The sequence below is a fragment of the Pongo pygmaeus genome, chromosome 1, assembly GCF_028885625.2.
Source record: "Pongo pygmaeus isolate AG05252 chromosome 1, NHGRI_mPonPyg2-v2.0_pri, whole genome shotgun sequence".
Lineage (NCBI taxonomy): Eukaryota > Metazoa > Chordata > Mammalia > Primates > Hominidae > Pongo > Pongo pygmaeus.
Genome location: NC_072373.2, coordinates 83,017,681 through 83,029,877, shown reverse-complemented (window position 1 = coordinate 83,029,877; position 12,197 = coordinate 83,017,681). Strand labels below are relative to the sequence as shown.

At 42.2% G+C, this 12,197-nt stretch overlaps 1 protein-coding gene across 2 annotated transcripts in view; it reads left to right on the top strand.

The window, feature by feature from the left end:
* STYXL2 (serine/threonine/tyrosine interacting like 2) overlaps positions 1 to 12,197 on the top strand; it is a 44,493-nt gene that overhangs the window by 4,693 nt on the left and 27,603 nt on the right. The window contains exons 1-2 of one of the 2 annotated variants that reach the window (XM_054452674.1): positions 895 to 1,015; positions 1,652 to 1,777. In XM_054452674.1, coding sequence (XP_054308649.1) covers positions 1,668 to 1,777 — 110 coding nt within the window. In that variant the 5' untranslated portion in view covers positions 895 to 1,015; positions 1,652 to 1,667. Of the gene's footprint in view, positions 1 to 894; positions 1,016 to 1,651; positions 1,778 to 12,197 lie in introns of those variants that run through there. The other variant, XM_063649317.1, reaches the window with a different exon arrangement.

Below are 12,197 nucleotides of genomic sequence, written 5' to 3'. Positions count from 1 at the left end.
ATTCTTATGTCACCCAGGGTTGCCAATCCATCATCACCTTGGGGTGTGAGTAGAGGGGAGGAAACATGGAGGGTAAGCATAACTGTCCAGTTGACCATCCAGAGACGTGTCTATTAAAAGAAACGTAGGCGGGGCACGGTGGCTCACACCTGTAATCCCAGCACTTTGGGAGGCCAAGGTGGATGGATCCCTTCAGCCCAGAAGTTCGAGACCAGCCTGGGCAACATAGTGAGACCCCATTTCTACAAAAAATTTAAAAATTATCCGGGTGTGGTGGCATGTGCCTGTACTCCCAGCTACTCAGGAGGCTGAGGTGGGAGGATCACCTGACCCCAAGAAGTTGAGGCTGCAGTGAGCTGTGATGGCACCACTGCACTCTCACCAGGGCAACAGAGTGAGACCCTGTCTAAAAAAAAAGAAAAAGAAATGTAATCCTGGTCACAAGCAATGACTACTCTTTAATTGTACCACAGTGCTCTCCCAATATCTATCTGTTGAGGACCCTTTCCATTCTATATATCTGGTCCTTTTTTTAGGCCTCTCTAGTTGACATGCGGCTGTGGTAAGTTTGTTTATTCTTCTATATCTTTGGATTTAGACTCTCTTCCAGAAGAACTTTGAATAGGCGGTCCTAGGCAAGAGGGTTTGAAGAGAGAACCCAGAGAAAAGCTGTTCTTTAGGTTCTCCATCTACCAAGCACAAACGTCTTCCAATTCTGCTGCTAAATGTCAGTGCCTGGAGAATCAGCCAGGAGGGAAAGAGTTAAGTGAGGACTGCTTTGGGGCCTGGGTCCAGAGCCTGCATTCCTTCCTCCCAGAGATCTGCCAGCCTATGGGGCCAGAGGCTAAATTTAGAGGGTGGCTAAGGTTTCCTGTTAACAGCTGTCCTGCCCCTAGAAGAAGAAGCCCTGAAGAGAGGAGGTAGCTGATTCCTGTCTCACTGGCCAGAGCTTCAGCTTCGGTCATTTCGTCTGGGTCCCTCAGCCCTTGGTGGGGAACATCCAGGCAGGTTAGAGGTGAGTGTGCTTCTCCCCTTGTTAGTCCTGGTGAGCCCAGGACTTACAATACAAGGGGCAGCGGCTTTGCCCTCAGTGTCAGGGCACAGCCATGATGGCTAGGACCAGCTGCTGGTATACTTCATGTCCCTTAATAGGCTCCAGGATGAGGCCTGAGCCAAAGGCCCTGCTTCCTGTGGCCTTGGTTAGAGTCACCAAAGGCCAGCTGCATCTTCCCCAGCAGAGACAAAGGGGTGCACATGGGCATAGGTGAGGAGTGTGTGTGTATGCATACCCTATAACTTCAACTGAAAAATCTTGCTGGTCCGGGGAAGTCATTGTTCTTCAACTTCCTGAGCTGAGTTCAGGTAACCTGCTGGCTCCTCTGCCTGCTCCCTTGCTGGCATCTGTAGAAGGAGCCACACTGGCACTTCCATATTGTCACTTCAAGGTGGCCTCCTAATATGGCAGGGTGCACTTCTTGGTGTCCCGGTAACAGTTGGTGGAGGTCTGACTGGGTTTTCCTTGCCGGTCCTTTGCCCACCGGGACCTTCCTATTCCTAGTTCCACTGAGGTGACATCACCGACACACCTTCTCCCCCAACAAAACCTCTGGAACATAATTCCCTAACTGCCTTTTTCTTGCCAAACTTTCAGAGGTTGGCAGGTTGTCATGGCGACCAGCAAGGACCCAGAGGAGGAGCAGGTAGTCCCAAGCGAGGAGGATGAAGCCAACGTGAGGGCGGTGCAGGCCCACTACCTCCGAAGCCCCTCCCCTAGCCAGTAAGTGACCACTTATCTCCCACCCTCACAGCCCCAGCTGTGAGGGACAGGTTGGGCCATTGGCTCCAGGGAGCCTGCAGCCATCACCTCAGTTCACTCATTTAACAAATATTATTGAGTACTTGCATGTGTCCTACTTTCTGGAGGAGGTAAATATGCAAATAGGCTGATTGCAATGTGGCAGGTGTGTGCTAGATATTAATATGTCCAGGATCTAGTATGTGGTGGACTAGACAATAGCGAAGGGAACAACTGGACTTGGAAGGTCATAGGAGGCTTGGCTGGAAGAGATGATGATGGACCCGAACCTCAAAGGATGAGTAGGAATTTGGCCCTGCTTGATTCACTAAGACTGGGGCTGGATATGGGGATGACAGGCAGTGGACTATAAGAAAAGGCATGAGGAGAGGAGAAGCCCATGGAAGCATTCCCTAGCACTAAAATAATTTTTTATCCATAATCAAGCTGTGTCTTTTAAACTGGGAGATGTGCATGCCTGGGGCAAGTGGCAAGATGCCAAGGGGCATGAGGCATCTTCCTGGAGAGCCCTCTTTTTACCACAAGTAATTTGAAACTTTCTTTTACATTAAAATCATCGACGTTATGTTATCATGTAGAATGAAAAAAATGTGCATAACGTTTTAAGAGAAACCACGAGACATTACAGAAATGTCGTGCTTAATTGCCTGCTAAAACAATACTGTGTGTGCCTGTCCATTTTCTTCTGTCACAAATCATAAAAGGAGACCTGACTTTTAATCATATCTCTGTCACCAAATTGGCGTGAAGAATAACTTAAATGATTGAGACTTTAGTTGGAAACGCCTAACTAAAACATCTGAAATTAACTTCCCCTCTAAGAATTTATCATTCTGCTTGATTTCACTTTTCTTTGATTCTCTTGGGATCTTGCTGGCTCCTGCTTCCTGTGTCAAAAGGCTTCCCCAGTGGAGTAAGACAGGAAAGAGGGCAGGTGCTCGGCACTCATGGGCCAGGGCACTTCGCCCAAATGGAGCTTAGAGACTTCTCCTTTAAAATTCAGCATTATGTTGGGAGGCCGAGGTGGGAGGATCACAAGGTTAAGAGAACGAGCCCAGCCTGGCCAATATAATGAAACCCCATCTCTACTAAAAATACAAAACTTAGCCAGGTGTGGTGGTAGGTGCCTGTAATCTCAGCTACTCAGGAGGCTGAAGCAGGAGAATTGCTTGAACTCGGGAGGCGGAGGTTTCAGTGAGCTGAGATCGCACCACTGAAATTTGGCCTGGGCGACAGAGCGAGACTCCATCTCAAAAAAAAAAAAGAAAAGAAAATTCAGCATTATGGTCCCACTTAGGAAAACTCTCAGGATTGAGAGATTTAACATATGTCCTCCTCTCTTGTATACCCCCGAATAAGGCAGAGGTCGCTTCATGTGTGGTTGGGATAGGTGACAGTTTCATGTATTGCTAAGGGTAATGTTAGCTGTTATATCTAAAGGGCATTTCTTTCTTGCTCAAATAAGTTCCAAAACAGGTACCTGAGCAGTGATTCAAGAACTAAGACTCCTTCTATCTTGAAGGTTCACCACTTTAAAGCATGGCTTCTAAAGTCACAATGCTCATCAGTATCAACATAAAATGGAGACGAGCGTGGAGAATTTCCCAGAAGGTTTTATGGTCCAGACCTGAAAATGGCCACTTCATTTTCACTCATATTCCATTGTCTAGAACTCAGCAAGGTCATGCTTTCTTGCAAGGAAGAATAGGAAATAAGGCCCATGAGCCCAAGAAAAAGAGGAAATCAGTGTGTCGATAATAGCAGTATCAGCCACAATGTACTCCTCTAGTCAGTCAGTCAATCCATGTTACCTTTTTTTTTCCCACCTACAGAACATGTTTACTGCCTCCCAAGTGAGGCAACTCAAAATCCCACTTACCAACTACTGCATATGTAGTTCCAGGCTAGGTTCTCCAATGGGTGTGCATTCTGTCCCTCAGGCCTGAATGCAACACATTATGGTCAGATCAGGATAACTGCCAAAAGCAGCTACCATTTTATAAAAGGAGGAAGAGGAAATACTGCTGTCACATAATTAATGAACATGTTGACCCAGGATGTGAGGAATCCTCCTAGATTCGACCTTGATTTGTCTCTCTGAGAGGAATACCCTTGTCTGTTGTTCTCTTTGACCTCTAGCTCTGCCCTCCTAGCTGTCTTGCTTGTCCATTATTCTCCATAGCCACGTTGAAGACATGTCTTCCTTGAAGGCTGTATAGCTTTTGCAGACTGTGTCCTGTTTATCAAAATTTGGTGGCTCAGGGGCTGTTTTAAGGCTTATGCCACCCAAAAGCTTTTGGAAGTTCCTGGTTTCTTTGAAAATACGGCCCTTTCAAAAACTCAATAGGTTTATGATCTATGTAGATTAGACAACTCCATGTGTTACTAACCACACTCAAAGTTCTTTCCTAGATATAGTTTTCAATCCTGATTCATTCATTTGCCTTTTTGTCTCCGTTTAATGATAATTATCTTGGGAGATTATCTGAAATTGTAAATTTGGGTGGGGAGTCCAGGATGCATGTTGTAATTTGTAGTGTAATTGTTAGAAAGTTTTGCAATAGAATGTACAGCTAACAAGCTAATGAAGGGTGGATAAAATAATAAAATATAATCAATCCAAAAGAAGAAAAGAAAGTAGAGAAAAAGAATACAGAAAAAGAACAACTTTCTCCACAAGAAACTATAGGTTAAAAAAAAAGAAAGAAAAGAATAATAAGAAAATAGTAGGATGGTAGATTTAAACTCAAATATATAAATAACTACATTAAATGTAAATAGACTAAATACTCCAATTAAAAGACAAAGATGGTCAAACTCAATTTTTTTAAAAAGGCTACATACTGTTTACAAGAGACACACCTTAAAAATAAGGATATAGGCTTGTCATGGTAGCTCATGCTTGTAATTCTGGTACTTTGGGAGGCTGAGGTGGGATGATTGCTTGAGGCCCTGAGTTTCAGACAAGACTAGGCAACATAGTGAGGCCCTGTCTCTACAAACTTTTTTTTTTTTTTTTGAGACAGAGTCTCATTCTGTCACCAGGCTGGAGTGCAGTGGTGTGATCTTGGCTCACTACAACCTCTGCCTCCAGGGTTCAAGTGAGTCTCCTGCCTCAGCCTCCAGAGTAGCTGGGACTACAGGCGCATGCTATCTCACCCAGCTAATTTTTGTATTTTTAGTAGAGACGTGGTTTCACCATGTTGGTCAGGATGGTCTCGATCTCTTGACCTTGTGATCCCTCCACCTCAGTTCTCAAAGTGCTGGGATTACAGGTTGAGCCACCATGCCCGGCCCAAACTTTTTTTTTTAAATTAGCCAGGCATGGTTGCACATGCCTGTAGCCTCAGCTACTCAGGAAGCTGAGGCAACAGGATTGCCTGAGCCCAGGAATTCAAGGCTGCAGTGAGCTATGACCATGCCACTGCATTCCAGCCTGGGTGAGAAAGTGAGGCCCTGTGTCAAAAAATAAAATAAGTATATACAAAAGTTAACAAAGCATAAAAAATTTATACTACACTGTTCCAGTTACCACTGCTCATAACTTCAAATTTTAGTGGCATAAAATACCATTTTATTATGTTCATAATCAGGAGCCCGGATGAGGCACAGTGGGGTTAGCCTGTCTTTGCTCCATGATGTCCAAGGCCTCAGCTAGAAAGATTTGAAGACTGGGGATGACTTAAGGCTGAGGGTGACTCACAGAGGCATCTTCACGTTTGGCAGTTTATGTTGAAATTTACCTGGGCTTTTGGCCAGAATACCTAAGATAGTCCCTCCATGTGGGCTACTTTGGGCTTTCTCTAAGCATGGTAGCTAAATTCCAAGAGTTGCATCCAAGAGAATAAGATAGATGTGTATTAATTTTCATGAGCTAGCCTCAGGAGTTACATAGCACCACTTCTGCTGTACTCTGCTGTCACAAATGTCCACGAAGTTTCAAGGAGAGGCAGCATAAACTTCATCACTCCATCAGAGAAGTACCAAGGTGATATTGTAAAGTAAGCAAAAGCAAGCCAGTGAAGCAGATTTTAAAGTAATCATTACTAGATACAGAGAGACAAAAAGAGACATTTCATAATGATCAAAGGTTCAATTCACCAGAAATATAAAATAATTTTCAATTTCTATGTTTAATAACACAGCCTCAAAATATGTAAGGCAAAAAACTGACAGAACTGAATGAAAAATTAAAAGCCACAATCTCTCTCAACTGTATGTATATTTTTAAAAACTATCTCAGCAACTGATAAAATAAAAAAATTATCCAAAGAATAATTTTTAATAAGAATATCAAAAAATTATCAAGAATATTTGGACAAAACAATAAATAAAATTAACCTAATTAGCATTTATAGAACATGTACCCAACAAGTACAGGATATACATTCTTATCATGTACACATGGAGCATTTGCCAAAATAGATCATATACTGGGCCATACATATATCAACAAATGTTTAGTGATTGAAATAATATAGAACATGTTATCTGAACATAGAAGAATAAAGGTAGAGATCAATTAAAAAATTAAAAAACAGAGATTCAAATTAAAATCACAATTCAATACTACTACATACTCACCAGAATATCTCAAACTAAAGACCAACAATAGCAAATATTAATGAAGATGTGAAGCAATCAAAACTCCCTTTCATTGCTGGTGAGAATGTAAATTAGTACAACCTTTTGGAACTATTTTGCAGTATCTACTAAAGCTAAACATATGGTTGTCCTCTGACCCAGCAGGCTCACTCTTCATAAATACTTAACAAAAACAGCTACATATGTGCACCAGAAGATAAATACTATAATGTTTAGCAACTAATAGTCATTAAGAATATAGGATGTATAAACAACATGATGAGCTGTCCAATTAGCAGTAGGCTAGATAAATAAAGTCTGGCATACATATTTATTTTAAAAACTGCCTGTCTTGGTTTCTTTTCTGTTGCCATAACAGAATACCTGAGACTGGGTAATGTACAAAGAATAGAGGTTTATTTGGCTCATAGCTGTGGAGGCTGGAAAGTCCAACATCAAGTGGCCACATTTGGCAAGGGCCTCATGCTGCCTCATAACATGGTAGATGGCATCACATAGCATGAGTGCATGTGAAAGAGGAGAGCAGGCATGTGCAAAAGAGACCAAAGGCAAGAGACAGCCTCACTTTATAACAACCCCCTCTCATGGTAACTAATCCAGTCCCCCAAGAGCAAGAACTCATTCCCATGAGAAAAGCATTCCTCTCTCTTAACAACCTAATCACCTCTTAAGACACTACCTTCCAATGCCACCCCATTGGAGACCGAGCCTCAACATGAGTTTTGGTGAGGACAAACCATAGAATTGCCCTAGGAAATATGTATTTTATTAACTGCCTATCACTTTGGAGTGATTGAGCTTCTCAGATTGTTGATTGAGAAAGGCAAATAATAAATATGACACAAAGGGGCAGGGGTGAAGGGAGTCACCGACAGGGGAAATAGGAGGCAGGGAAGACTAATTCTGCTGGTTTCACAATTTTACATCACCTTAGCCTACCAGAAGACAAAAGCATTGAAGCAAAGGCATTCAGTCCTTAGCCTTTTCAGCAGCCATTCTCCCTTCCTAGGAAAAAACAGGCTCAACCTGAAAGACCCACTTTCCTGTACAATGGGCTGAACTTCCTTAAAACATGGCCCCACATCCAGAGCAAATGTTCTCTGGATTTGCAGTGACTGCAGCTGAATCCTGTTGGTTTTAATGCCCTTCTTGGTTTGTGTATACTACTCAGCAATTGATTTCTAGAAACTTATCCCAAATCATCTAGCCCTTTTCAGAAATTCTCAAGGAAGGCAAACATGTGGTAACACTTCATAGGCTATCTCTTCCCACAGTGGCCTCATAAAATCTGAACTCTAAACTATTACAATTGCACAGGCTTTGGAGCTATCATCCAATCAATCCCACTTTACTACACAGAACCACACCTAAACCAGTTCAGATGAATGAGTCTACAGTGCTTTTTAAAAAATGAAAACAGAACCTATAGACTTGGAGAAAATATTTTCAAATTACATATCTGATAAAGAACTTCTATCTAGAATATATTTTCTAAAACTCCCACAACCTACTAATAAGGAAACAAACAACTCAATTAAAAAGCGGACAAATGATTTGAATACATGTTCACCAAAAATGATATGTGGATGGCAAATAAGCACATGAAAAGATGCTCAAAATCCTTAATCATTAGGGACACACAAATTAAAACCACAATGAGTTACCATTACATACCTATTAAAATATCTGAAATTAAAAAGATTGACCATACCAAATGTTGGTGGAAAATGTAGAGTACTTGGGACAATCTTATATACTGCTGGTGGGAATGTAAAATAGTCCATTTTACAGTTTTTCAATTTCTTTTAAAATTAAACATACACCTACCTAAACATGCACACCTATATCTACATGACCCCGTCATTCTACTCCTAGGTATATACTCAAGAGAAATGAAAGCCTATGTCTGCAGGGCACAGTGGCTCATGTGTATAATCCCAGCACTTTGGGAGGCTGAGGCAAGTGGATCACCTGAGGTCAGGAGTTTGAGACCAGCCTGGCCAACAGAGTGAAACCCCATCTTAACTAAAAATACAAAAATTAGCCGGTTGTGGTGGTGGGCACCTGTAAGCCCAGCTGCTTAGGCTGAGGCAAAAGAATCGCTTGAACCAGAGAAGGTGGAGGTTGCAGTGAACCAAATTGCACCACTGCACTTCAGCCTAGGCAACAGAGTGAGAGTCCATCTCAAAAAAAAAAAAGCCTATGTCTATGCAAAGACTGGTATGTGAATGTTCATAGCAGGTTTATTTGTAATAGCCAAAAACCTAAAAACACCCAAGATGTCCAATGACAAGTGAATGGATAAACACATTGTGTCACATTTACACATAGGAATACTATACAGCAATGAAAAGAAATGAACTATTGATTCACACAACAACATGGATGAATCTCAAAATAATTACTCTGCTTGAAAGTCAGACAAAAAAGGGTACATACTATATTATTCCATTTATATAAAATTCTAGAAAATGCGAACACATCTCTATAGTGGCAGAAAGCAGTTTAATGGTTGCCTGGGGGGCATAGGGTGGGGAGGGGGTGAGAGGGAGGGCTTAAAAAGGGGCACAAGGGATGATGTAATCTTGGTTGCAGTGATGGCTTCACAGATGTATACATATGTCAAATCTTGTTGTATATTTTAAATTTGTGCAGTTTGTATATCAATAATAAAGCTGTTTTTTAAAATATATATATATATGAAAGATAAATAAAACCCTCTTTTAGGAGGCAGCATGGTACTGTGGAAAGAAATTAAGTGGTGTAGTGGAGACCAAAATTGAGGTCAGATCTGTCCTCCTACTTATAAACCCTTGAAAGCTTGCTTAAATTACTTAATCAAAAAAATCGGAATACCAGTTTTGCCCAGTAGTAGAGAATAAATAATATAACATATATAAAGGTATACTAGGTATTTGATAAATGGTGGTTCTCTTCCCTTTTCCTTCCAGAGAAGGGTATCTGACAACAAAATTTTTTCAGTAACTCATCATGTCAAGAAATTTTTATTTAGCCAGAGTCCCACACACACTGGTTAAGACATCATGCTTCTCTAATTCTGTCATGAGCAAATCCTGTATTCTAAGAAGCAGAGTATCACTTACTGATATTTGTCCCCGTCCTCAACAGTCCTCCTTGTAATTGAAGTGCCTGAAATTCCATCCTTCTGGTTTTATGACTTCAGGTAAATGTTTGAGTCTTTAAGTTAAATTTTAGGTCTTTAAGTTAAATTATGCACCAAGTCAGCAAATACCTCACCATCGGACTCTTAGTCCTTGTACTAGTTTCCTAGGGCTGCCACAGCAAATTACTACAAACTAGGCAGCTTAAAAACAGGAGAAATTTATTTTCTCACATATTGGAAGCCAGAAGTCTGAAATCAAGGTGGTTACAGAGCCACACAGCCTCCAAAGACTCTAGGGAAGACTCCTTCCTTGTCTCTTGCTCGTTTCTGTTGGCTACGGGCGTTTCTTGCATTGTGGCAGCATGATTCCAATCTCTGCTGCTCCTTCAAAAGGCCTTCTGCTCTGTCTTCTCTTCTCTTATAAGGACACTTGCCACTGGCTTTAGAGTCCATCCTAATTTAGGGTTATCTCATCTCAAAAGCTTTAACTTAATTACTCCTGCAATGATCCTTTTTCCAAAAAAGATTACATTCCCAGGTTTTGGAAGACATACCATTTTGGAGGGCCACGGTTCAACTCACTACAGCCCTATATCCAGCCCCTAAGAAACAGAATTGTACTCTTTCCTGTGGAACTAGAACAGAGCCTTGCAAAACTTCACCCAGTGCTCCAAACAGCCACTAGCAGCCAGCCAAAATTAGCAGGGATGTACCCTGCTTGCTGTCCTGGCAGGGAGTCTTAACATTTCAAGTCTCATCTGTAAATTTCATCCTAGGGTGAATTAAGAATCTGAGAAGGGAGTGTAGACAATGGATGGGGTATCAAATCTTCATTTTTGCCTGAGTTAGGCACTAACTTCAAACACCTTAAATTCAAACCTAGCCACTATGAGTCACTCTCTGGAAGAAAATGGGCGGTTAGAGATTCATCCATCTCACAGCTAGGCAAATTTCCCTAAGTGATTCATGAGTTGACACTAAAATTTAAAACCTCCTGTCAGTGGGGGGAGCTTGGTGGGGACTTCTCCCTTACCGATAGTCTCTGTCAGGCCTTCCCAGTCACCTAAATAAATACAGCCTAAGAAGTAAGTGCACGGCCGGGCACGGTGGCTCACGCCTGTAATCCCAGTCCTTTGGGAGGCCGAGGCGGGCGGATCACAAGGTCAGGAGATCAAGACCATCCTGGCTAACACAGGAAACCCCGTCTCTATTAAAAATAGAAAAATTAGCCTGGCGTGGTGGTGGGCGCCTGTAATCCCAGCTGCTCAGGAGGCTGAGGCAGGTGAATGGCATGAACCGGGAGGCAGAGCATGCAGTGAGCCGAGATTCGGCCACTGCACTCCAGCCTGGGGGACAGAGCCAGACTCCGTCTTGAAAAAAAAAAAGAAGTGCGCTTGTAATGCAAACCAACCTCTGGGCCCCCCCCCACCCCCCGTCTCTTCCTTCTTAGCTATTATCATCAGTTTTCTCTTCCTTTCCAACTAAAGGAGCAAAGACATTTTTATCATTCTCTTGTTCCTGATTTGAAGAATGTTTTTCTACTTGACTTTATATCTTTCCAAGTCAAAATCCATTTCTTGCTTTGGCTTTTAGATCTGAACTTTTCAAGACTTCGCAGTTTTGTAGAACTGCTTGGTAAGGCTCGATCAGGCTTCCTGTCACGGTGGCACTGTTTCCCTTGACCTTCAGTGAATTTCTTTAACTGTGCTCTCCTTTCCCTTCCTGTGGCGAGCAAGCATCTGTGGTGGGTGTGGTAGGAGACAGGGGAATGAAGTGTAATTTCTCTGTGTTTTCATTATGTTTCTTTGGGAAATGGCTCCTCCTGTCCATCCTTTCTCCTTTACGTTTCTTTTTCTGTGAAAATTTCTCCACCTTGGCTCTTTCACTAAGCCTGTTGGAAGCAGCTTGCTAAAAATCTATTTTCTTTCGTTTACTGACTTCTCTTCTTCCTTAGAGCCTGAACTTTGCCTGTGTGCAGTCATTTTCTCTGAAGTCACCGAACACTTAGAGCTCAGAAACCTTGTCCTTTTTTGCAAAAGCCAAATCAAGAAAGACACCTCCTCCTGGACCTCTACCTCCATTTCACTTCCAAGGGACTCCTTGACAGGAAGTGATCAGCTATAGGATAGTCTGGGCTGAAGGACCCCAATTCCACTACATTCCATGTCTGGACAGCAGGCAACTAGTTTAAAGCGATGGCTTTCAAACTTTGCTGACTATAATCTGCACTATGACAATGCCATTTGCATCTCAACTCAGAGATATATACATGTATACATAAATTTTTAAAAGTTCACAAAACTACACTTATCCTCACAATGGGTGGTGCTATCCCCTTTCTTTCTCCTCCTCCTTCCCTCCCTTTCTTCCTCTTTGCCTTCCTTCCCTCCCTCCCTTCCTTCCTTCTTTCCTTCCTTCCTTTTTTTCTGTTTCCTTTTTTACTTTCTGTCCCAGATGCTGAACACAACCCACTGAATTGATTTTATGATACATGGATTGGTCAGTCTGCAATTTTGAAAAATGCAGGTCTAAAGCAAGCTGCACCACTCTCCTGCTTTTGGTTAGGAAGTCCATCAAACTCCCCTTTATTGTTCCTCTTTCAATTCAGCCTCAAGGCTTTTTAGCAGCTGCTTCCTGATCCTATGATGAGGT